Raw genomic sequence first — 25,195 nt, 5'->3', positions numbered from 1 at the left:
TTTGCTTGTACATGCCGTTTGCAACACATTTAGTAGGATATCGTTGAAGTGTCCTGACTTCCACACCTCTGGGGCACTTCATCTAAGCCTGCTGCTTTGTTGCCCTTCTGTTTCTTAAGTGCTTCCTCCAGCTCATCTTCTGTGAAAAGTCCTTTTCTAATAGGAAGCTCTTCCTCTATGATTCTCTGTACTGGTATGTTCTTGATAACCGGGGCCTTTCCTAATAGATTCTCAAAATGTTCTTTCCATTTCTGTAATCTCTCTTCCTGGCTTGATGCCTTGAGTTTTGCTTGGGACGATCGCTTTCTTCCACTGATATCGTTTACTGTTTGCCAGGCAAGAGCTGGTTGTTGGTTTTCCCCTGCCTCTCTAATAATGCTTATTTGTTGTTGGATGTATTTCTGTTGTTCACTTACATATGCTTCTTTCAGATCGTCCTGAGCTCTTTTGAACTTTTGGATGTTGCCTCTGGTGGCTACCCTGTTTTTGTGTACTGCCAGCTTTTTAACCCTTTCCCTTTTATCTGCGACGACTTTGTTGTCCCAGGGGGCTTGCTTTCTGGTTTTTTGTTTCAATGGTATACATGTCTTTGCAGCATACTGGTGAGCTGATACAAAGTTGTTATATGTGCTGTTCGGTGTACACTGACAGCTTTCCTCTTGTGATTTTTCAAAATGGTCCCTTAGAGTGGTTGTGAAGTGATTTCGTACTTCCGCATTATTAGACAACTGCTTCCAGTCATAAGGGGTCTTTTTGCCTTTACCCTTTCTATTTGCGCGGAGGCTTAGTTGGAACCTGCCCGTCACGATGCGATGATCTGAGGAAACGCCCTCGAAGGTGTTGAAAGCTTCACAATTATGAGCACTGTTGATCCATTTCTTGTTTACAATTATGTAGTCTATCTGTGCTTTCATTCCATTTGGATAGGTGAATGTCCATAGCTTCCCTCTTCTCTTTTGATATCGAGTATTAAGACAAAGTAATCCATTCTCGATCAAAAATTGCGCAAGGTATACTCCATTTCTGTTGTGCACAATTGTGCATTCATGTCCCCACAGATAATCTGGACATTATGCTTGGGTATGGAGCGAATGAAAGATGACAGTTTATCATAAAAGATTGTTACATCTAGCTCGTCAGATACATTTGTGGACATCACTTTGGACAGACAGGTAATATTCCTGCTATCTTTAAGATCTAGAAATTAGTCTAAAGGAAGAGCCAGTTCAAAGACAAAGACATTACTTGGAGGTCTATTTCTTAGCAGTGACTACCAGCAATCAAGTTCATATGGGTACATGTACATTGCATGTACAATTTGTATGATGTACATGTGTGCAACCAAAAACTAGAAAGAAGCTGAATGCTGTATCAAACCTGACATTCTCACCTTCATCAATCAAATATACCTCATAGTCATAGGTGATGTGGCAGTTCAAAGACAAGCACAAGTTCAAGATTTGCATCTAACTACTTTCAAAAGATTTCTACAACTTACATTGATATCTAACATACGAAGAGCAGTGAGAAACTGAGAATGGCAAAAGGTCCTACCCTGGGTGGCAGGACAGGGTCCTTTTCACCAGAACCATGCACTGCTATATCAACAGACTTAAAATAGACCGCAGTAAAACCTGTGCTCTAGAGGTGGGTTACATGGCTACTGGCTTCAGGCTGGGTAACACCAGGATTATCCACCAATCTTCTAATGGGTAGTATGGAGTTCACCTACCACAGTACCAGAAAACTGCCAGTTTTTGGGGATTACGAATAATCTCATTATTGTCAGTTATCATCTGCTACTCACATGATTGCCGCCTAACAATGTGTTCCCCCTGACCAGATGCCATCACAAGTAGCTACTGTAAATTCGTTTACTTTCACGGTGGTTTTATTTCATGGCAGGAGGGAAACAGAGGTTTTCACTGTATTTAAGATTATCGGTCGAAACAAGTCTATAGTACAGTAGTCATACTCATACAGGACATTTGTGACATAATGAATTCACGTTGCAGAGGTTAGGGTGAAAACCATGCAGATAACACACTGCAAATATTACAAGATGCACAGTAAGCTGAGCAGCTACTTGTGTATACAAAACATGTCATATGCAAGAGTGTGCAGGTACATTGTAAACACACGTATTGTAGTACCCATGGCACGAGAGATCATTTGATAATCTGTACGTGTCTGTCTCGCCATCCATACTGGTGAGTTGTCGTGTGGCTCTCAGATACCATACTGTCCACTTACATAGCCGGTCAAAGTCAAGTTGGAAAACCAATAGGAGGAGATCAGAGCCCCCTGCTCCAGCCATATCTCACCCTGCTCCACAGGGGGTACTTCCTACTGAGTGTCCTGTCCCTGTCTATGATACCCGATATGGCAGAAGTAGCCAGTGGTCCACATAAATCATACTCACTCATCCACAGGGCATACCAGCAAGTCCTGGCAGGAATCTCCAAGCAGATGTGTTGTTAGCTCGCTGTGCACAGGATTTTGTTTTTGGTGTGTTTGTTTGTTTGTTTGTTTATGCCAAAAACAATTACTCTTGAGCAACTGGATATGATTTTGGAATATCTGGACATGATCTAGTTGCTTCAGTAACTGTTTTTGGCAAATCTTATTACCTGGATGTTTACATGTAACTTTCACCGACATGTTTGTTTGTTTGTTTGTTTGCTTGAATGACCATAGTTTTTGAATGCAATTTTTGCGTCACAGGTAGTGAGATGGAAATTGTGTAACTGAGGACTAACAGGAAGTTGGCTGTCACTGCCTGTCAGTGGAATTTATATGTGCAAGTACAGATGTAGTGGAGAATGTAGAGAATCAGTGATAAATTCACAATAATGAGTAAAAAAAAATCAATTCACAACAACTTGCAACAAATTCACAACAAATACTTCACTGAGCTGTGAAATCTTCGATTCTGGTTTTGATTGTGTTCAGTCTTTCACTGGACACCATACTTGTGAAATGACATGACCAAAACAAAAGACACAGGACAATAGCCATCTCCTAAAAGTTGCTGCCGGTACTCTACAATTATATAGATGAGGTATTATTTTCAAAATCAGCACTATCTAAGCAAAATAGGAAGCAAAAAACCTTTCAGGTTTTCAGATGCCCAAATCATCTGACCCGTACTACAAAATGACCCCGCCTCTAACCAGCATACCTGGATGCCATGTCATGCCACCTGAGCTGCCCTGGTATGTGCCTTCTTACCTGTTCACAGAGGCACCTGAACAGGTGACAGGTAAGCTGCTGTGTCTTTGACCTGACTGTCGTGTTATGCATAATGGCAACTTTTTGTTAACAACTGTGATGACTGAGTGATAAGTCGGTTATATGGACTACCATTATCCTATTGTTCATTTATAACTCCTATGGCTATAAGTACCTGAACAGGTGACAGGCAAACTGCGGCTTACTGCTGTATCTTTGACCTGACTTTAGTGTTATGCATAATGCTAACTTTTTGTTTAAATCTGTAATGACAAGTCAGTTCTATCCAATACCAGCTTAATTGACATTAGCCTAGTATTGTTCATCTGTAACTCCTACTACATGCCAATATGACATAATACCAGGAAGTGTTTCTCAACTAATGATTTCCAGGAAAAGGGATAGGTTTCATTAGAACATCCACGGACACGGCTGACATCACATGCCTGGTAAAGCATTACAAGTAATGAAATAAAGAGCAGCAATCAAGCTGTAGTCGGGGATTGAGCAAGATTGCCAAGAGATAGGTTAATCAATAATTACAAATCAAATCAATATGGCAACTCATCCTCAGGAAGTGGAGCAGATTGCCCTAATTTACAAACCTTGTACCAAGGACATTACGTCCTTTCTTATACTTACCAGAGCAGCCCTTAATGTACACTTACAATGTGACATTTAACAGACCAATTTTACACTTCCTGTCTCTGAAGTTTGAACACAAATATGTGATGTGAAACAAAATGACAAACTGAAAGACAAGGTAAACACCCTTCAGCTAATGATTGTCCGATGTTAATCATCATTCTGGGATACATCAAGTATAATATGAAGGCTTATGTTATAATCAGATCCAGACGACCCTGGGGTCCGATCCATTAAAATGCTAACTCCAAAAATTAACATCGCATCACATACATTTTGATGAGGGTTTCCGAGTACAAAGGAAACGCCGTGACAAGTGTGTGACTTACCGGAATTGTTTTGTCCGATATCAAAAGAAAGGATACCCGGCGGATACCCGTGCCAATGCTTCACTAATGAGGAAAAGTCACCGCAGCAGGAAATATGTTTTTGGTCTACAGTTACAAAATGAGGAAGTTATTCGGATTGATAAGATGTAAACCACAACACACTAGGTCAAAATACCTCTCAGCAAAATAATCCGGCTACAAGAAATTATGTAGCTATTTCTCACTCGCCATGTTTAGATGGGAATACGTGGCTAGTATAATCCACACACAGGCTGTCAAAACTGAATGAGGCTTTTGAAGTTTTCGAAATTTTTGTCCAGACAGGGCTCTAGCCAGACACCCGACTGGTAAAGTTGCTTTCCCTTCCGAGATCCATTGATCGAACTTTGTGTACAAACACAAGCGAAACTTCGACAAAAGAAATGTTCGGTACGAAACACAGTGATCCATACCAGCAAAGAAACATAGCTGACGGCAGAAACTATGAACCAGACAACAGACAGCCTTTGTCTCAGACTTACCGGCCCTGTGTTGTGGTAGAAAAAAAGTGGAAATCCTGCCCGCAGTTTTCCTCAGTCCACATCAATATACAGACCAAGATGGCGGAAGTCACCCACAATCCACCTCGTTTCCGATGACTTTCCGAAGACTTCCTGAATGCAAGCTGCAGTCCATCAAAAGGACGCTAGATGCCCCTGCTATGCAGTCTTAGTTGGGGAGCTTTCGGTCCCAATACCCATAACTTTACGTGTTTGAGCAAATACATGAAACGATATTATTCGAACACGTTAAAGATCCCACCCCACTTGAGGAAAATGAATGCGTGAATGTATACAAAAATGCATATCACTGATTCCTATTGAATGCATAAGAATGACATATACCATGCCATCACATAAAGATATATTGCTATCCATTACTATACACTGTCATATCTATAATGTTGTTACTAGTACAAGTGACATGCACAACACCCTGGAGCAATTTTCGTCTTTTTTTATTCAAGTGACGTCAAGGCTAGGGAATACAGCAACGCAGCTGACCGTTCTTTTTTTTTTATAGATTTATTTTGCCATCTCAGTAAGATATGTAAGAAAACGTGAAAGCAGGAGACTTTCAAATGTCATGGAGGAATGAATGTATAGTAAACAAATTATGTACTTAAGTCTCCAGATGTTTCAGCAAGAGAGTATATCGTACTGTTGTAATATATAGACTTTTAGCACTTAGCATTAGAATGTAGCGGTTCAGTATTCAATCCTCCATGTTTTATATCCTCTAGACCTCTTTTGGTCATATGCATTTAGCGCACCTGGGCAGGAATATGCAATAAACATTCATTCAATATTTTCCTTTTAACTTCCCAAAACCCACAAATTTTGGAAAAGGTGGGACATTACGTCTTCCATGGATTACAGAAGAGAAGTCAAACCCTACAGACATAGTTTTAGACATAGTTATAGTTCTAGGCAGCTACCTTTATCATGTAGACTTTAGTTATTTTATACTCTACTATATATATTCGTTGTTCTTTTATGTTTTGTAATTTGCAATTAGCCTCCGGGCAAGAGTTTGCAATAAACGTTTCTATAATTAAATTCTAAAAAGCCCAATGGCAATGACAAAAGCGGACTGAGAATTCTTAGTTGAGTTTGAATCAGCCATAGTGCCTGTGCAGTTCCGCTGTACCCAGTCGTCAGTGATCACGGGTTGACGCTGGTTTCTATCTCCTCGATGATGAGGCGGGAGACTGAGTTCCAGCCGGTGGCGGAGTCGCCGTTGGAGTACCCCTCACAGTCCTCCACCCACAGCGCCACGTCCACCACGCCGCGCCCGATCCCGGAACACAGACCCTGAACTGCAGCGAGAGTTGGGTGTAAGATAACTAACTAAAGTACTAGAAAGGTAACATTTGCAAAGTAAATGCATAATGTTTCGCATATGGACTGCTCTGTTGATTCTTACTCAAACACGTTTAAAATATATAGTGACAAGAGTCTAAATCCCTACTGCTATAAAATTGCAACATGATGTAACCCAACACCAGTTACCATTGTGACAGACGTCTTGTTCTGGTCATTGACCTTTTGTGTTGAGGAGCAAAAACAATATGTTTTCATTCCGTAAACATAATAAGAAGAGTAGTGGTGAACCGATGTGCTTGACCAAGATGGGGACTTTACAGACTCATGCCTTCTCTCCTGTCATTCGCCGGATGATCATTGACAAAAACATGTCCACAACATAAGCCAGTTCAGAGAAACGGGTACACTAGCGCCATCTACCGACCCATTACCATTACTCAGGTACCGAAAAGGGCTAGCATTTCCCTAATGTGCTAACACAAATGACATCTTAAACCTGTAGTAATTCCGTTCAACAATATATTACCCGTGCCTGCCCGATGAATGTTGATGGACAGTTCAGTGTCCATGTACACCATGGCCTCTATGGACATCGGGTCGGTGCACTCCGCGCCGTTGAAGGTGAAGAACCAGCGCTTGCAGGCTGCAGCTCCCGACTTGACCCGCATGGCGCCGTTAAACAGGACCATGACGGTCGAGTCATCTCGGTTCTTGTTGAAGGTACACCCCTGTGCGCAAATTTACAAGGGTAGGAGCGTTTAAAGCGGATCCACCAAATCGTCATTGAGGGTCCTGAGCAGAACACTTACCGGGAAGGGTAGGGACACCGTTCCGTTCAGATTTACTGTAATCAATATTGCAAGTTGCATGTCACATACAGCATTGCATGATAACATGAAATCTGTTAATTCTTCCATTAAAATCGCACTTACATAATAACGGGATCATATAGAGCAAATTACACAAAGATAACACTACATATTTAAAACATACTTAGTATTTAAAGACAGTTGAAACAAGTTGGCAGTAACCATGGAGGTATAAAAAAGACCTCCATGCAGTAACTTGGCACATATATCATTAAAAGCAAAAAGACCAAGTTGGTGGCATTGCAAATTTATGCGCATGCCTTCTCTTCCGTCATCAATGACATACTATTTTAACAAATTATAAATTAGGTATGAAAGGCGCAATACTATTAAAGCGACGTTGTTACGTCATATGTTTATCTCGGTATTCACATTAATGACAAACTGAGTGACGACGACTGTATTCTTACCCAGATAAGAGGTCTGTATAGCCGTGCAAATACTATTATACGCAAATTCGCTTATTGTTCTTCATATGTTAAAAAGACGTTGTTTACAGCTCATTGCTCCCAACTTTTTGCTGCACAGTTGTGGGACAGAGCTAGTTCTAGAATTGTATCAAAGTGTCGAGTTGCTTACAATAACTGTCTTCGCATCATAATGTCACTACCCAGATTTTGTAGTGCAAGTGAAATGTTTGTATTCAATAGGATTGACACATTTGATGCTACATGGCGTAAACAATGTTACTCATTTATATCCCGTCTATACAAGTCATCAAACAACATTATCCAATCTGTTCTTAAATCTGAAGTGATATTCCGTAGCAGATTCTTTCGCAATAACTGGGCCCGTCTGTACATATAGTTATATTATTCTTTTACTGATGTTATTGTGTGTGTATTTTATATGTATGTTGTGTATGGGCGAGTTATGCCTGAAATAAAGAAATAAAGAAAAAGAAAGAAATAACATATAGGATCACAGCAATTTCTACCTACCGCAATTCTGCCCGAGTCTGTCCCACTGTTAAGTTCCTTCCAGGAGCACTGCTTGATATTGCGGCCTCGGCCGGCGCACCCACAAGTCCCCGCGTCTCCCTTCTCACCTTTCACCCCGTCCCGACCAGGCATCCCAGGGTTCCCTGGTATCCCAGGTACCCCGGACGTACCTGGTGGTCCGGCAACCACAGGATACATGTTCTACAAATGTAACATATCATAGGCATAGTTTAAAGTTACCACGCTGTATATATTTTGCTGTATGTATTCATGATGACAAAATATCTGTTTATGTTTACCGAAGGAAAACACATTGTTTTTGCTACGTTTCCTCTTCTTCTCCAAACCAAAAAGGTCACAATGACCTGAACCAGACTGGGTCCGTTACCATAGTAACTAGCGTTGGGTTACATCATGTTTCAATTTTATAGCAGGAGGGATTTAGACTCCTGTCTGACCATATGTGTGAATGTCCCCATACACACCGATTAAGATTATTGCACGGGAGGTAACACTCGTCTCTCACAGCCCAGTCGACAAGGAGACGTGGTCAGAGATGTGACGTTATGATGTTTTGTGTCCTGCATTGGCGCCAAAATTATAAAACTATTTTGAAAAACTATGTATGAGTTTCATATAATGTTAAGATCCGACAAATTATTAAAGCCGTGCGGCTAAGTTGTACGTCACCGCCACTGCCCACATACTGTAGCATGAAGGAGTAGTATTGGCCTGGGCCGCCTAACAAATATATACATGTATCAGAGTCAGACTCTCAACTTGAAAAGAAATTACTGAAATGGTAATTATAATTACCCACCGAAAAGTCGGGTTTTGGCCGTTCAGAGCCCGGTTGGTCAGCCGTGGCCGCAATAGTGACGGCCGTACAGAACGTCCACAGTACACACACCTCCAGCAACATGTCGACTTCTTCTGCTTCTCTCGATGAAACCTGCTAAAGCACTTCCAAATACCTCTATAGGGATCGACCATTATTCCTAATGAAAAAGGGTGAAGCTTTATATATAAAGTACGAATTCAAATACTGTCTAACTTAATTGTCACATGTTAAAAGTTTTGTTTACGCCTTTCCTCGTCTACAGTTGAACTTTAGTTGAACCGTACGGGTGACATGATCATGTTCAAATCAAATCCACTTCGAGACATTCAACCGCAATATTGTCTTTTTTTTTCGAATCATAAACCGATGTTTTAATCAACTCGTTCGTCTCCGGAGACTCTTTAATAAGTCAAGTCATTCCAACTGGTATTACGTATGATGCCTGACAAAGGATAAATAATGGACCTTCCTTCGGTCGACAACCAGAACGGTAAAGTCATCAGAATTCTGCCAGCCCTACTCCGGGGTACAGTCCTTGGCTTTAGACCAAATAAACACAGACTTCTGTCTTGTGCCGTCGAGTGAGGAGATCTGGGGACAACATTGGGACGGTTTCTAAGAAAGCGCGTTCTTCTGTGTGCGTAACATTACATGTACGTGTTTGGACAGAATGAGCTGATGTAAGACTGCAGTCTGAAGCTTTGCTCTGAGAGTTAATCACGGTACGAAACTACGCATTTCACATACAGCTACACAATACATTATAGTATACATGATTAATCACTTTGTCTTTGTCCAACAAACAAACAAACAAACAAACAAACAAACAGATACGCACACGGACACACACATACATACGAGAATCTGACAATTAATGCAACATTATCCCTTTTATTACTGTACAGTTCTTAGAAACTTTTCGTTTCTTACGACGTGGATTATAGTCCACTACTAACAACATATTTATCATTATGTTCCTTTTCAGTTGCTCTCAAATACAGTTTACTGCTACGCGAATCACCCGGCTAGAAAGTGATTGTGACATAGCGTTTTATTTGACAATTGTAATGTTCCGATTGTAAATATTTCTTGCGGTTTTGCCTATATTGCGAAAACGTCTTTACCCTAATCCTCGTCTTCCTCCCGTGAAACCTGCCATGACCCGAACTCTGACGGATGTCTGCAGTGGACTGTTCGCTGCCGCTCGTAAATGTCCGGCAGGCGGATATGCAAATTGCGCTGCACGACTGGGGGTGTTTTTCCTGTCTTTGCTGCGGGGCCTTGAGCGCCTAAGTCGGGCGAAGGCAGTTTTTCCCGAGGCAGAATGTCAAAGCTAAATTTTTGGTGCATGGTAGCTTTTGTGATTCCGTTCTCGATTTTCGGTAGACTTGTTCTCCTTTGTGTGGACGGCTTCGGGAGGGTCTGTGGTCCATGCGTCACCGTCGCTTTTCCCTTATCAACCACAGTCTCTTCTTTAGTTAGCACGTCAACAGAAACGTCAATAACTCTCGGCGACTTTTCGTCATCCACAGAACTATCTACGCTGACCCTCGGCTCCTCCGTAGACGTTGAAACACCAGACTTGATACGAAAAGAATACTGGGGCTTTTCAACACGATTGGAGCGTCCTCTGCGATACCTGGGCCACCCCAGGAGCCGAGGGCACCCGTTCGAGCTCTGTCTCTTTTTCCGCGGATTCTTGACCAGTGGGGGCAGGGTTGTCCTCCTCTCCTCGTCACTGTCTAGGTCTCTCCGTTTCTGCATCGTGTCTTTAGCGTGTAGCGTGCACGAGTTGCCGACTATCTTGGGGGCTTTCGCGAAGCCGCCGCCTTCAAATGTCGACCTCCTTCGTGACAAGTTCACATTCGGAAAACTTTCCGACGACACGAAGTAGCCCGAGAGGCGCCTCTGTGACAGACTCGGCGCGTCCACCTCACGAACTTGTTGTAGGGCGGGGGGCTTCTCAGGTTCTTCCTTAACTTCGGGAAGACGCTTGGAAATCTTAATGTACCTCAGAAGACCAAGGTCAGCAGCAGCGTCCATAGTCAGACAAGAAGAATGTTGCCATTCTGCAGTCGCCATGTTAAGTCGAAGTGTCGTCGTTGTCCTAGTTTCTCCCTACGCAAACGTAACCCAAACCCGACGAGTTGTTTGTGAAGAAAGTGTCGCATTCATGCAAATCCTTGTCTTAACTCAGCGGAAATGGAGCCTGAAGAATGATTGATATTCGTTACCAAGCATACTCTCGCGGAGAATGTAGTCCACATATCACAGTCCCTGCCCCCGTGCCGTGAATCGGCTCGGTGTCGTCAGGAGTCCGTAGCAACAGTTCCCCCTGAAGTACGACTGTCACACAGCCGCAGGCGTGACCGCCTTGTTATAAAAGCCTGTCACAATAAACACAACACGTTTACAGGTTTACAGAGTCCGTCTATAGAGTAAACAGGGATTGTCAGCTGAGCTCAGCATAATCCCCTGTCACCTGCTGCTAGGTACGAGCTTCTCTCGTCCGTCGAGTCACGCACGGCGGTTACAGACACCTGTTTCTCCAGTCAATTTTTCCCATCCGCAAACAGATCCACTCAGCTAGCTGCTCGGAAACCCTGCAAATCCTCACGAAGTAACGTTAGCCCTCCTTGTAGACCGTGCCCCGCAAATGTTTATCTTGTACCGCGGACAAACACACACGGCAGTGTTGAAGTACGTCGGACAAGTAACGCGCGAGTGCGTCCAGGTAAGCGCGAAGGGTGCTCGATCCGACAGCAGGCTACATCGTTACTTCCAGGTCGACCGGTGCGACCCTTCCATTCAGCCGGTCGCGCGGTCGCCATGGTGAGACTGACGGGGTCACCGCCTTTTTATTATCGATGATTGTAGCGGGGTCATTAATTTGAATGAGGACATATGTAATGGTATCTTCAGATTGACCGAGGGGACCAGGTGGGGTGACATGTCCGACCTGTTTGTTGTCTGAAAGAAGATACATTGTTTAGCATGGGGGAGACTTATTAAGCAGGCGTTGTCTTGTTCCGGAGACGGTTCAAGCGAGGACAGTACGTACAAGACGGGACGTTCCTTGTTTAAGATAACCACGCACGGCTAGCTGCGTATCATCGTTTATTGATTTATTCGCAGTGACTTATATTCCTGAAAGGCTGTTGATATACATTCATTTATTGACCTGACACATTGATGAAGTGCCTGTATAAAGGACGGTCGGGATGTCACGCGACCTTTATGTCGAAGAAATTATATCAATGCAGATAGAAACATACAGAGTACATTATACTCCACTGCACCCCACGAGTCATCGTCGTCAATAGAACTTTCATTGTGTGCAGAATAACTTGTTCGCTAGTGCCATCGGTATGACTCTTTGTACAGAGTAGATGCCCAGTCGACATAATGTTCTCATAAAGGAAAATTACCATGTGCTCCGGGGTGTTCGTAGTGCTGTGCGGTTGGCTGAAAAGCTTGCTCACCGACATTGTTTCCATAATCCAGACTATCCATCAATTGCCGTATTGAACAATCACGGCACAATGACAAAAAAAGATTAAAGAAAGGAAAAACACACACATACATCATCATAAGCCTGGAGATTTATTTTGTGATCGATTATTTGTAAGTAACACGCCAGTATCAAGGACACAACAAAACAAATCAACACAATCAAAAAGAAATTTGGTCAAACAGTAAGACAAAAAGAAAGATCATCATACGCCTAAGACTACAACAAAGAAAGGCACTTTACTGTATTACGAGAAGACTCATAAAAGATAGATATCTTTAGGGGCTCATGCCTAATGGTCTTAAAATGGAAAACTTCCATTATGTGCTCTTGGTGGTTCGTAGTGCTGTACGGTTGGCTAAGAGGCTCACAGTAGAACACAATCAAAAAGAAATTTGGTCAAACAGTAAAGCAAAGAGAAATATTATCATACGGCTAAAACTACAACGAAGAAAGGCACTGTTTGATTGTATTATGATAAGACTCATATTATAACAAGAGTGGATCTTTAGGGGCTCATGTCGACCTCCTCGACAATGATCCGTGAGAAGCAGTGCCCGCCGGTCTGGGCGTCCCCGGGCTCCGTGGCGCCGCTGTGCCCGTGGTGAGGCATGTGCTCCGTACAGTCCTGCACGCGGAGTTCCACATCAAGCACTCCCACACCCACCTTGTCACAGAATCCTGGAGTAAATGGGAAAATGTGACACTTGTGTTCATATGTTTTTATAGCAGTTGTCTCAATAATGGTACATTGTATTCCAGTTTTTGTACTGTTCAGACTAGCCTACATGTAAAGGTGTATTAAGTGCGTCAGTTCTACCGTGCACCAAAGGCAGATATTGGTGATGGACAAGAATGTAAATAATATAAGACATATATTCCACTGTATACGGAAAAGGAATCAAACCCAACAATAACAACAAATGTATATCTAAAGTAGCATTAGCATTACTTATTATCATTTTTACTGTTTATTGTTGTTATCATGTTCTTACAATTAGCCCCCTGACATGAATTTGCAATAAACTTTCGATATATTCTAAAAGCCCTCTAAGTGAGAAGGATCAATGGAACGTCTGTGGTGTAAGGAAGTAAGTTTATGGAATCATCCATGTTTAGAGGTTATAGCCACCAGCAGATGGTTGGAAAGTGAACTATGACTTTATACTTTATAGTCAAACGTGATTTAAAATCCATCTGTATTGCACTCGTCGACTTTTGTCTTGTGTTCATCCCTATACCTCACTCTTCACTCTATGATTACACTCTAGAATTACTTCCATGCCCTCATCTATTGTTTAAATCTCCCCACATACCTTCGAACTGCTGGTGTTGATGCAGCATGTTCCCTTCGTGCCCCATCTTCATGACGATGGCGTCGATGCCGCCCGGTTTCTGGCACTCGATGCCGTTGATGGTGAAGTACCAGCGCTTGCAGCACTCCGTGCAGTTGGCGAGGATGAGTCCGCCGGAGTACGCCAGGCGGAGCACGCTGTTGTAGTGCCTCTTCTTGAAGCTGCACGTCTGAAGAAGACACCATGTGTAGATATATACAATGTAAATATTGTGCGTTTGGGAATGCATCTATAGCAGCGACACCTGTGTTGCAGTGAACCAGTCAGAATCGCCCTGAGGAAGGTGACAGACGGCCACCGAAACGGCTGAATAAAAGTCTTGCTTGTGTAAAAAAAAGAGTTACTTTACTCAGTGACTTACCAACCTGATGAAGCTATTCACGAAAGAAGACACCAGGGAAATGTTAGCGCCTGGATTTTGACTTGACCGCAAGAGAGATACATGTATAATGTGCCGTTTTGCGGTCTTAGTGGAAATTGCCATCTTTTACCATCTCCCGTCTGGTTTGCCTGGAGTGATAAAGAGCCGTGTCGCCAGGGTCTGAGTGTAGCGCAGTTGCTCACCCATGCAATACGAATAGAAGCTCTTGATTTAGATCGAAGAACTTTTAGATATCGAACTTAAATGGTAAGACGGTTTCATCTATAGCTATCAAAAGGTGGATACGACTCCGTTTGAGTGTGAGTGTCATTGTTTTCAACAGTTGCACAGGTGCATATGCCTCTCTGACGTCACTAGCGGAATCTATTAAGGTTGAGCCAGGGTACTGCAGAGAGACAGGGAGTTAGCTTACCGTTACCCAGCCGTCATGGTCCTTGAGGCCGGTCTGCCAGACGCACTGATGAACCGGCCATGCCAATGGCTGCACAGCCCTTACGTCGTTCCTGTCGTCGTGGTGGCTCCTGTGGCCGTGGGCATGGTGCGCCGCGTGACCGTGCTCTCCGTGCGCGGCCGGGCCGTGGTCGCCGTGGTGCATCTCGTGCCCATGGGCTGCGGCGTCGCCATGGTGATGCTCCTCGTCCCCATGTTCTCCGTGGGTGTCCGGGCTGTGCCCGGGATGGTGTGCCTCGTGCCCGTGACCGTCCTCGCCGGAATGGTGACCCTCGTGCCCATGTTCGCCATGATCGGCGCCTTCGTGGCCGCGATGGTGCTCCCCATGCCCGTGGCCCTCGGCTTCGGCGGGATGGTGCGTCTCGTGCCCATGCTGGCCGTGCTGGCTGGAGTCGTGGCCGGGGTGGTGGAGCTCGTGGCTGTGGTGTCCGGTCTCCCCGGACCGGTGGCCCTCGCGCCCGTGCACGTCGCCGTCTCCGTGGTCATGGCCGGAGTGGAGCGCCTCGTGCCCACGCTCTTCATGGTGGCTCTCGTGGCTGTGTTCCGCGTCTGCGGAAACAATGTGAATAAGGAAAAGGTAGTATTGTTTAAATTTGAAAATGGTAAATGCTGAAAAGGGTTTCCAAAAATCTATATAAAAACCTAGCTTGGATTGTATTTTACACCAAAGTCTATTGAGGTTTATTGAGGAAAACCTCTCCTGGAAGAATAGCATAAAACATAACAATACATCAACATACAATTACATATACATAAAAACATGCGACCAAATGCACCTATTAGATGTACCATTTTCTGTAATATCATGTTCTATAAGATGGTCAGTAGGTTTTTACCTTGGTCCTGGACAGGTGAGGAGTGGAGGGGGATGTCCACACACCTATCCGTGCTGTTGTACTGGAACTCACTTCCGAAGAACGTCTCGCACAGCGTCCGGGCATCCCCGTACATCTAGAGGGACACGAATGCATGCCAATTTCACAATTTACTTCTGTTAAATCAGACAATAGATGATGACTGACGCTGGCAACGTGTTGACGTCACGATGACGACATAAGGGAGCAATGATGTAGTACAGTGCAGCTGATTGTCATTTCAAGAAGATAATGAGTCAGCATTTCCTAATTTATAACGTTAACAAAACTCTCACCTTGTCGAAAGTCACACAGGATGATCCTGCAGGACAGTTGTTCCTGTTCTGGTCGTCCATGTCCCAGTCAGACCTCCAGTTAGCTGAACGTTAAAACAGGTAAGATAAGTGTTACAGGATCTACTAAGAGAGAAGTACCAAAAAGTGTTCATACGACATTTTGAAGGGGCTTGATGTACAAATGTACAAATGTACGATGTACGATGTACAAATGTACAGCCCTGAAGCTTCTGTCCGACGACTCTGCGAAAGGAAGAGAACAATTTAAAATCATTTTCAATTTATTCTTCCGCCATGGCCATGTACGCATATTTCAACAGTGCCTCCAAGCGAGAGGAAGCGGAACTACATACCGACGCAAGTGACGTCGTTCCTGCACGCATCGAACCAGCGGTCACAGAAGGATGCGCAGACGGGGATGGTCGAGCCGGTGTCGGTAGGTACGGACAGGCGGCCGATGTCGGGGGAACATTTGTTGAAGCACTCCAGGTCGATAAGGAAGTTCTCACACCTGCCGTGTTAGAAGTATGGAAATTAGCAACATCAGTTTTACAATTCCAACTGTAGCTGGTTCCTCTAATTGTACAATAATCGCTCTTCCCGAACGTCATACAGAGACAGTGTTTGAGTGAGCTGCCACAAACGTGAGCGGTCAGATGTTTAGGGCTAGGGTTAGGGATAGGATTGGTATTAGAGTTAGGGTTAAGGTTCATTGTTCAGGGTTAGGATTAGATTTACGATTGGGATTAGGTTAGGTTTAGTCTCCCACATGCACATCACGACGTAACCCCTTGTCTCAGGTATATTGGAAAGCCCCAAGTAGTGTCGGGGCCAAGTAGTGTCGGGGCCATGTATTTGGCAGGATTATGCAAATGAATATGTCATCTGCTGATGTGTAACATTTCTCCTGTAGAACACCCCAGGCTTGACCCTGGCAGTACGTACTGGGGACTGACGGTACCACAGCGGTTCCAGGAGAACGTGTCCACTCCAGGCACCGGCCTCACCGCGAGCTGGCGGTCCAGCCCCGCCGTGCAGCAGCTGCCGTACGTGTAGGGACTGCACACCTGGAGATCGGGCTCCGGAGTGGGGTATTCCTGGGAGACGGCAGGGTGAGCGATAGAGTCATACAATGAACAAATCAAATCATGAAAGATGGCAAGATTGTGAGCAGTGTATCTGACCACAGCCATGGAGGTACGTATATTTCATTATGCCGAAAAAGAGCATAATTCACGAAGAAAGTGATATGCTAACTAAAATGTTTTCATGGTCAAATATCCCACAATGATTTTTAAGTCAAGCCATGAAGAAAAGCATCCGGTTAGTGACAAACTTTGTATATGCCATAAAACATTGGCAAACTAACTATTGCTAACTAGTTAGCCATTGGGTTAGCCCCGTCGACTGAGCTCTTGTGCCAACTAATGTTTTGCATTACTGAATTCGAATAGATCCGTAAAGGAAATATCTCTGATCCCTCTTCTACTCTACCGTTGGTCAGGTATGACATACGTACCTTGTGGTGCCGGTGGTCATGCCTGGTACACGCCCAACTGTCGCTGTCGGCCTGGCCCATGTCTCCGTGCCGATGCCCGTCGTCGGCGTGATGGTCCGTGTGCGGGGTGTTCTCCTCGGCATCGCCCGCGCGTGTCTGGGACCCCACGCTGTTGAGGTTGATGCACGTGTCCTCGTCCTCCGAGTACACGTACGAGTCGCTCCACAGGTTGTTACAGAGGCCACGACCATCGACGTATACCTGGCAGGGGTGAGACCGAAGAAATCGTGTTCTTAGATTATCATGAAAGTTCATCTGTGCTGGTAGTTATCATAGTAAACCGCTGAACTTTATTCCAACACACACACATTATACAGAGATCAAATTTTCAGCGACCACTGTCGCCTTCATCAGGATAATTAATGACCAATCACTTCGCAACGTGATCTCTGATGAGTGGTCGCTGAAAATTTGATTTCTGTATAATGTGTGTGTTAAAATAAGGTTCAACGTTTTACTATAAAATTGTGTTCTTTCCTTTAGCGAATTAAGTATTGTTATTTCACAAGTTTTGCATTATTATTGTTAGGTTACTGAAATGCAATGTAGGAATTTAAGAATCACCCGACTATTCTATTTGAACTATTTTCGTATGGCTGCATGACGGTTCCTCGGTATAGTTTAAAGAAACCTTTCCCTGAGACCTCACTGATTTCCGATGCCTTCCAGTGATCTCTGATGGCCAATGGCTTTTGGCCGCCCGTCAGTTGCCCAACGGTCTCCGTCCTACTGTACAGGCCATATAAAAAGAGTGTCTTACCTCAGCAAACGTGCGACATTCGGAGTCAGGTCTACAATTGTTGATCCCTTCAGGTGTGAAGTACCAGTCCGTGGCCATGCTCTCCGCGCAGGTCAGGTCATCTCGACAGGCGTCGAAGTAATCGTCGCAGAAAGTCGAGCATATCGGGACGTGCTGCACGTCCCGGGTGTGGCCCTGCTTGGTGTACCGGTAAATCATTGGGTCGCAGTGGTAGTGGCAGTTCAGCGCCAACCGGAACTGTTCGCACCTGGGGGTGGGAGGACACAAAGGCACGATGCAGTTCAATTTGCAGGCACCGAGTCAGACATAGGGCCGGTTTACAGGAGCTAAAAAAATGATCTGTCCTGCGACGATCGACGCGCGGCGCATGTCGTAGCGTATTTCATTTTTTGTGCGTTTAAAAAAGTTAGGAGTTCACGATTTCAGTTTGTAACAAGTTAGCGTTATAATGGTCGCATTTCTCTAAATACCGTTTTATTTACCCTTAGGTCTGATGATTGATCATACAAACGGCCATAGACCAGGATCTTTAAGTTCACGGGGAAGTCGTAATACCTGGGAGACAGGGTGCCGCATCTGTCCAGATAAAAGTTGTCAATCTTCATGACGGGGCTCATCCTCAGCTGCCGGTCCTTCTCCTCCGTACAGCAGCTGTTCATGCTGTAGGCGCTGCACACATGCAGACCCGGCTCCGGGCTCGGCGCGCTCTGCAAGCAAACCACGGACGGTACCGGTGTGCAGTTGTGGCGTTATTGTTTCTTTTCAGCATTGGGCACACTTTCAACTGAAGCTGTTAATTCTGATACAGTAGAGGTTGGTCCATTAGACATTCTTAAGCTTTACACTTAGCTGAAAAGACTATGCTTTTCATATAATCATATTCATTTTCTTTGAAAACCGAAGGAGAATCGTAGGCGTGGTCTCCCTTCTCAAGAAGATAGTTGAGGAGGGCATGCGTCTTCAAGGTGATGAACTGTGCTCTGTCATGCGAGACAGAAACTTGTGGAGACAGGATATTATTATGGTGTCACTTCATTGAGGAGGAGGAACTGAAATGAACTGAACTGATAATGATATTTTCATATAACGTTCTCACCTTGTGATACGAGGTTTTCAGGCAGCCCCATTTATCTTCACTCTCCGCAGGAGCCACCGACCCCTTCCTCGGCTTGGTGACCTGTTCGTTCGGGTGCACGCTCGGGTCCAGGCACGGCTCGTTCCGGTTGGACACGTACCTGAAGGCCGAGCCCCACACGCTCTCGCACATGTGCTTGGCGTTCTGAAACACCTGCCATGGCGGGGACATATACACATCGTTAATCCGCGCGCGCATTGATTTTCACCTGTTCTTAAAAAAAGATCACCTTCTCCGAAGCTCTGGTCTGTGTGCCATCCTCTGTAGAACATGGTAGCAAGCGACAATATGAAGCCGGTGGTAACTACGGAAGACGACACCCAGGCTGCTAAAGCTCCACGGAACTCGAGAACTCAGTACAGTACTAGTGCCGACTCATAAATGCCGCAAAAGGCCAGCATGTGCCACAAATTCACAACACGACTGACTGACCCTGCCCAAACTTGCCTTAAGTGACTTATTACCCATAATCACACGACCAAATACCAACATTATAAGAAACCACCAAGTTTGTGAACTTATACATGTAGCAGAAACGCATCATGTGATTTCAAACTTACGTCCTTGATGAATTCGCATTTGGAATCCGGTTTGCATTTATTTTCACCCGTCGAGAAATCCCAGTCCGAGGCCCAGTTCACTGCGCATGTGCGGTCGAACTTACAGGCGTTGAACATACCGTCGCAGAAGTGAGAACAGAGAGGGATGCCTGCCAGAAAGTACGCGATAAAGAAAGGGGGTCAAAAGGACTCAACAACAACAACAACAAAAAAAAAAACTCACGAGAAGAAGGCATTTGTAGTGTAGTCGCCCAAGATTGTATCAAAAGTCGGAGAGGGAACAGGGCTATACACGAATCCAGCAGGACAGGAACCGATGGTCTGTGAAGAATGATATGCATCCGAGAGAGGATGGGACAGTCAAAAATCTATGTGCTAAATTTCTGTGCTGGAATAAAAAAATTAGTTCTGTTGCACCAAAGTATCATTTGTTTTATTGAAACCTACACACTACTGTGTACTGTTGGAATCCACAGGGAAGAAGAGAGGACGGCCTGGGAACAGCTGGAGAAGAGATACTGAGGAGGAGATGAGGAGAGTAGCGAGCAATTACGTACTGCCGTTGGGATGACCTGAGAAAGACAGCCGGAGACGGGTGAAGTAGAGAACTATCGTCGGTGGCCTATGCTCGCAGGAACGAAGGGCCTAAGTAAGTAACTAAGTACACACAACTATACACCAGTATATTACGTGATGTGAAGACAGGATTAGCGCATGACGTACCTTCTACCACCGGCGTGAAAGGGTCTACTGTGGGATCAACACCAGGAACGCGCCATTTGTTGACGAGCGGGGAGCATTGGTAGAAACACTCGGAGTCAATCAGAAATTCTTCACACCTTCGCATGAAACAAGGAGAAAGAACACCATAAACTCGCACACATTCAGTCTGCAAATCATACAATTATTACCGTAACAAGCTTTAAGAGAAGTATACTATGACAACGTATTAAGGTCACCTGGTGGCGCCGAATGGCAGCCGCACAGACCCTTGCGACAGTTCCACAAAAATGTGTGTGGAGCAAATATGTTATATATATCATGTGTATTATGTGATTGTAAACCCTGCATCAATTCAGCGCAGTAAAATGCTGTGATTGCACGGGTAATGTTTGACCAATAAACCATTTTTATTATTATCTTGCTAAAAATGTTGCTGTTTATGACAGCTCTTCGTTGACATGACCAGCCTCTTCTCACGCAGGTGCCCTACCTTGGGCTGAGAGGGCCGCAGGTGTCCCAGTTCATCGGCCCGACCTTGCCGATGGGCCTGGTGAGCATGTCGTTGTCGATCTCCGTGGTGCAGCAGCTGTCCTGTCGGTAGTCCCTGCAGACGTTCAGCTTCGGCTCAGGGGACGGCTTCTTCTTGTGAAAATCAACGGCGTCTGCATGGAAACAGTCAAACATATTAGTTATACAAATAGTCAATGTTGACCCGAGGAAGGTCGCAGGGCTACCGAAACTGATTATGTGCAAAAACATTGCCAAGTTGATTTACCAACCTGATGCAACTATTCCGGAGTTAGATTGAAAACAAATAGATGTCTGTGATGTCTAGATGGAGACAGCTTTTGTCGTATATTTTAAGTGTTTAATAGGCATTACACAAGTCATAACTCTTTCGTACTCAGTTCCGCGAATCTTTAGTTGGTTTATTACCTTGTTTTCTGTTTGTGTGTATGGTATCGTATGTTACATCAAAATGAATTTTTCCGATACAAATGCTTTACCGATGATACACTCGTCCTGTCTCTTGAACGCCGGCTCGGTGCTCTCTGTCCCAGGTTCTGGGACCGTGATCTGGCCCTCGTTTGGCGGGAAGCGGAAGTCCAGACATGGCGTGTCAGAGGTGGACTCGTAGGTGAAGGACTGACCCCAGATGCTCTCACACAGGCCACGCCCATTTCTGAACACCTGAGGACGTATAAATATAGTATTATACCGACCGTATGAAAACCGTATGTAAGATGGGGGGGGGGGTCGATCCGGTGACATACCTAGGCTCCACATGTCAAGACTAGCAAAGGAAGGACAAAACTTGAGTCAGTCAACAGGGGAGCTCCATAGCACCATCTATGATAAATAACCAAGCACCATCTATTATGGATACCCAAGCAAAACACAACTGCGTTCTTGCTTATGGACCTGAATTTCTTCACGTTCTGTAGTGTCACTGACGAAAGGTAGTGGATGCTACCTGAAACGCCTGACCGTTTCCAAAATCATATCCAGTTGCTTGAGTAACTGTTTTTTTTTTTGCGTAAAACACAACTATACCTCTGCGAAGCTCCGGCACCTCTCGTCCTTGCGGCACTTGTTCAGCTCGCCGTCCTGTACCCTCCAGCCGGTGATCCAGTTGTCCGCGCACGTCAGGTCGTCCCGACACGCGTCCATCCAGTCGTCGCAGAACTGCCCGCAGACAGGCACGCCTCTGACGGCGGACGGGTGCGCCGCGGCCCAGGTCGGCAGCGACGGCGAGCAGCGGTAGAAACACTCCACGTTCACCATGAAGTCTTGGCACCTGTACGGCAAGATAGGCACCTGACATTTAGGCACTTTTCCCACTAGGATAAAATTGTCCGGATCGAACCGAATTGATTCGCTTTGATCCGGCTTCGATCCTGCTTCAAGCCGGTAGCCGATAAATTCGGCTAAATCCGGACAATCCTAGTGGAAATGGGGCATATAGACTCTCGTAGCTAACATCAATCACGGAATGGGCTGGTAAAACTTCAAAACCGCGACGGGGGCCGACATCGTCTACCAGATACCTTTGACCAGTGTTGTCGCCACACTTCAAAGAAGCCACGTGGCAAGCTTAACTGGGTCAGTCTACTGAGGAAGACCAGAGTGAGAGAACTTTATTGTGTTGGATCAAAAGTTTTAACTTTACACTAAAGAATAGTTAATATACTGTGCAGTTAATATACTGTGCAGTTCAAGGTCAAATCAAGCTATTAGTATGTGACTTTGTAAAAAAAACTTTAAAACCGCGACGGGGGCCGACATCGTCTACCAGATACCTTTGACCCAGTGCTGTCGCCACACTTCAAAGAAGCCACGTGGCAAGCTTCACTGGGTCAGTCTACTGAGGAAGACCAGAGTGAGAGAACTTTATTGTGTTGGATCAAAAGTTTAAACTTTAAACTAAAGAAAAGTTTATGTACTGTGCAGTACACGTTGTTGTATTGCAGTTCAAGGTCAAATCGAGCTACTAGTATGTGACTTTGTAACAACCAAGGTATTTATGTATACCCGCCACCTATCTTGCTCAGAGGTAAATTATATTACACTTTTTTCAAAGTTCTATAACCTTGGTATCGCAAAGTGTCTAACGTTAACAAAAAGAATTTTGGAAAGAAATCTTAAACTAGAAGTGCCTAATGACTTACTCCAAAAGGCTGGGTGGGAAAAACTAGAAGAAAGAAATTCAAGGACCTCGCCTTATTGCTTTTAGTCTCTAGTGTACGCATGTGGGTATTAAAACTGGAGCTCCCTTTGAAATGTAAAAGACCCGAGGCTTAAACCCTACCCCTAAGTGGCGTTGCTATTGTGAAAATGGAGGGTGAGCTTCTGAAGCAATTAGTGTATTTCTTAGCGAAGTCAGCCAGACGGGCAGTTCTTATCGCTGTCTGGAGTGGCCATGTAAACATCTCACCTGTGTTTACAGCCGTTTTATCAGCGGGCCAGAAAAGACCAAACACCCGGAGGATGTCCTAAATCTTCGTTTTCGCAATTAACACACAGCTCAAGGTCAACCATGACTTTGTGGGTTTTAAAAGAGTCAACGGGATGGAAATCTTCACCCAGTTGAAAGAAACCAAGGAGCAAGCGTAAATCTGTAAACACTTTTAGCATGGCAAGCAGTTTACATGTTTTTCTATCACCTATTTGTGCATGTGGCAGGGAATTCTGATACATTGTAAACATCATACGTATAATTATTATAGCTTACGTAATCGTACACAACTTGTAAACTTTATGTATATATATATTCGTGAGCTGCCTGCATACTTGCAGGAGTTGTTTAACTGTATCTGTATCAGTACAGCCGGTATAACCGCCCTTCGGCGTAACACACCAGCTTCGCAGGCACGCGGCGCGGCGGCAGCTAGCTATATCACACCGAATGACTTGTTACAATCAATCTTTGCACATTTAATCGCACTTAATGAACATAGTTAGCTCTCGTGTCTTCTCCGTCTTACCGCTTGCTCAGGGTGCCACAGTTGTCCCAGCGAAAGCCGTCCACCTCGACGATGGGGGTGACCGAGAGTTGCCAGGGGATGTCTGCCGTGCAGCAGCTGGAGTCCGAGTAGTCCCGGCAGACTCCGAGGCCCTCCTCGGGAGACGGGGCGTCCTTGTGCTTCCCTCCCTGCAGGCACCCGCTCTGCAGCCCGCCGGGATAGTCCACATGGCCCGGGTGGTCTGCAAAGGAACAGCCGAGGACGGAGAAAAGAACGAGAAGGTGTAGAAGATTCGCCATCTTGTGTCGCCCGATCAGGCTACCCGACAACGTGCCGGTTGAATCTCAGTCTGGCACTTGCCCAAGGACGACGCTTACTGTTGCCCTACTGTACCGTAAAACTTAATTATTAAGTTGGGTACAAATATATTGTTGTCAGCTCTTTAGGTCTTTAAAAGCGTCAGGAATAGAGATGTGTCAGAGGAGATGTGGGACGCTCATATACAAAAATGTTCTGACTTCCTGATTTGAAGAACATCACAGAGAATGATTTTAAAGAGTTCAACAGTTAGATGATTACGGTATCCACCGTATGATAAACATATTTGCACCTGACGAAATTCCTGCTGACTCCGACCAAAGTACAATGCAGGTCCAGCCGATAGGCTGATCTGTAAACACCATTGTCCCGGGTGTTTTTGTTGCATCATCGATATCGTCACACTCCAAACAACACTCACGCCAAGCACTTCAAACGCACGTTCCAACGTCCAGGTGAACTGAACCAATCTGAAGTTGTTGACTGTAGATATTTCTTAGCGGTATTAGTACTAAACATTCAAAATTTCTCGTGCGTATTTGAGAAGAGTGTCCATCGTCAGTTTAGAGCCCGATCGTGACACCCGTCGTACAGTAGGCTTATATATATACGACATCCAATTGAGGGAATTCGTGGGGCAGTCGAGGACGTGTCTTACAAACTGCTGCCGCCATGTGGCGGAAAAGAGTGTCGCAGATCCTCGAGCATTGCAGCTTCCAAAGGCTTCACTATTAGCTTTAGACAGGCGAGTTCCTTCACAGGATTTTGGGGTTAAATGTGGTATCAACTAAAATGCCAGCAGCACTCTCAACCTCTCAACAACTGGCCATCTGTGTTTGTCCATAAAGTTGGAAATGTTGGATCTGAAATCAAGATCTGATTTGATACTAGTAGTTTGCATAATTGCTGCTCTTTTCGATAGATGCGGTGTTCTTGAAGTTACGGTGAATTGCGCCAGATGACGCTTTTAACTGCCCGAGGCTATAAACATATGTCTAAGGTTTTATCATCATGTCGTCATAGGACAACAGGGGGTGGAGACGGGAGAAATTATTAATTAGCCAATCAATGCATTCCATTGCATTAAATTTGTAGAACGCAATCGGTA

General features: G+C 44.8%; 3 protein-coding genes across 12 annotated transcripts in view; all 3 read right to left on the bottom strand.

Annotated features, from left to right (window-relative positions):
* The window catches only part of LOC109480936 (focal adhesion kinase 1-like), a 44,758-nt gene extending 39,917 nt beyond the window's left edge, over nucleotides 1-4,841 (bottom strand). For 9 of the 10 annotated variants that reach the window (XM_019783345.1, XM_019783350.1, XM_019783351.1 and 6 more), the window contains exon 1: nucleotides 4,727-4,841. The gene's annotated coding sequence lies outside the window, so the exon portion shown is untranslated. Of the gene's footprint in view, nucleotides 1-4,002; nucleotides 4,021-4,726 lie in introns of those variants that run through there. The other variant, XM_019783348.1, reaches the window with a different exon arrangement.
* Nucleotides 4,842-5,811: 970 nt separating this feature from the next.
* On the bottom strand, nucleotides 5,812-8,846 carry LOC109480991 (collagen triple helix repeat-containing protein 1-like). Its single transcript, XM_019783463.1, has 4 exons — nucleotides 8,701-8,846; nucleotides 7,881-8,081; nucleotides 6,597-6,798; nucleotides 5,812-6,063 (listed from the first exon to the last, which is right to left on the bottom strand). The coding sequence occupies exons 1-4, from the start codon at nucleotides 8,800-8,802 to the stop codon at nucleotides 5,909-5,911; spliced, it is 660 nt and encodes a 219-aa protein (XP_019639022.1). The 5' UTR covers nucleotides 8,803-8,846; the 3' UTR covers nucleotides 5,812-5,908.
* Nucleotides 8,847-12,315: 3,469 nt separating this feature from the next.
* Nucleotides 12,316-24,152, bottom strand: LOC109481009. The gene is made up of 17 exons (XM_019783488.1): nucleotides 23,791-24,152; nucleotides 21,860-22,103; nucleotides 21,313-21,496; nucleotides 20,796-20,967; nucleotides 20,306-20,421; nucleotides 19,583-19,731; nucleotides 18,984-19,175; nucleotides 18,443-18,594; nucleotides 17,888-18,134; nucleotides 17,089-17,328; nucleotides 16,515-16,666; nucleotides 15,923-16,080; nucleotides 15,570-15,652; nucleotides 15,256-15,370; nucleotides 14,382-14,968; nucleotides 13,549-13,756; nucleotides 12,316-12,913 (listed from the first exon to the last, which is right to left on the bottom strand). The coding sequence occupies exons 1-17, from the start codon at nucleotides 24,066-24,068 to the stop codon at nucleotides 12,741-12,743; spliced, it is 3,450 nt and encodes a 1,149-aa protein (XP_019639047.1). The 5' UTR covers nucleotides 24,069-24,152; the 3' UTR covers nucleotides 12,316-12,740.
* Between the last annotated feature and the right edge of the window lie 1,043 nt (nucleotides 24,153-25,195).

Source organism: Branchiostoma belcheri, unplaced genomic scaffold, assembly GCF_001625305.1.
Source record: "Branchiostoma belcheri isolate BF01 breed outbred unplaced genomic scaffold, Haploidv18h27 scaffold53, whole genome shotgun sequence".
Classification (NCBI taxonomy): domain Eukaryota; kingdom Metazoa; phylum Chordata; class Leptocardii; order Amphioxiformes; family Branchiostomatidae; genus Branchiostoma; species Branchiostoma belcheri.
Note: the sequence above shows the minus strand (reverse complement) of the source record. Positions and strands in the feature narration are given on the sequence as shown.

Coding starts and splice junctions, on each gene's coding strand:
- LOC109481009 (XM_019783488.1), bottom strand. CDS start 24,068: ATGGCGAATCTTCTACACCTTCTCGTTCTTTTCTCCGTCCTCGGCTGT. Junction 22,104..23,790: donor TGTGGCACCCTGAGCAAGCG/GTAAGACGGAGA, acceptor CTTGCCGTACAG/GTGCCAAGACTTCATGGTGA. Junction 15,371..15,569: donor CCTGTGTGACTTTCGACAAG/GTGAGAGTTTTG, acceptor GTGTCCCTCTAG/ATGTACGGGGATGCCCGGAC.
- LOC109480991 (XM_019783463.1), bottom strand. CDS start 8,802: ATGTTGCTGGAGGTGTGTGTACTGTGGACGTTCTGTACGGCCGTCACT. Junction 6,799..7,880: donor CAGACTCGGGCAGAATTGCG/GTAGGTAGAAAT, acceptor ATTTGCGCACAG/GGGTGTACCTTCAACAAGAA. Junction 6,064..6,596: donor CATTCATCGGGCAGGCACGG/GTAATATATTGT, acceptor CTCTCGCTGCAG/TTCAGGGTCTGTGTTCCGGG.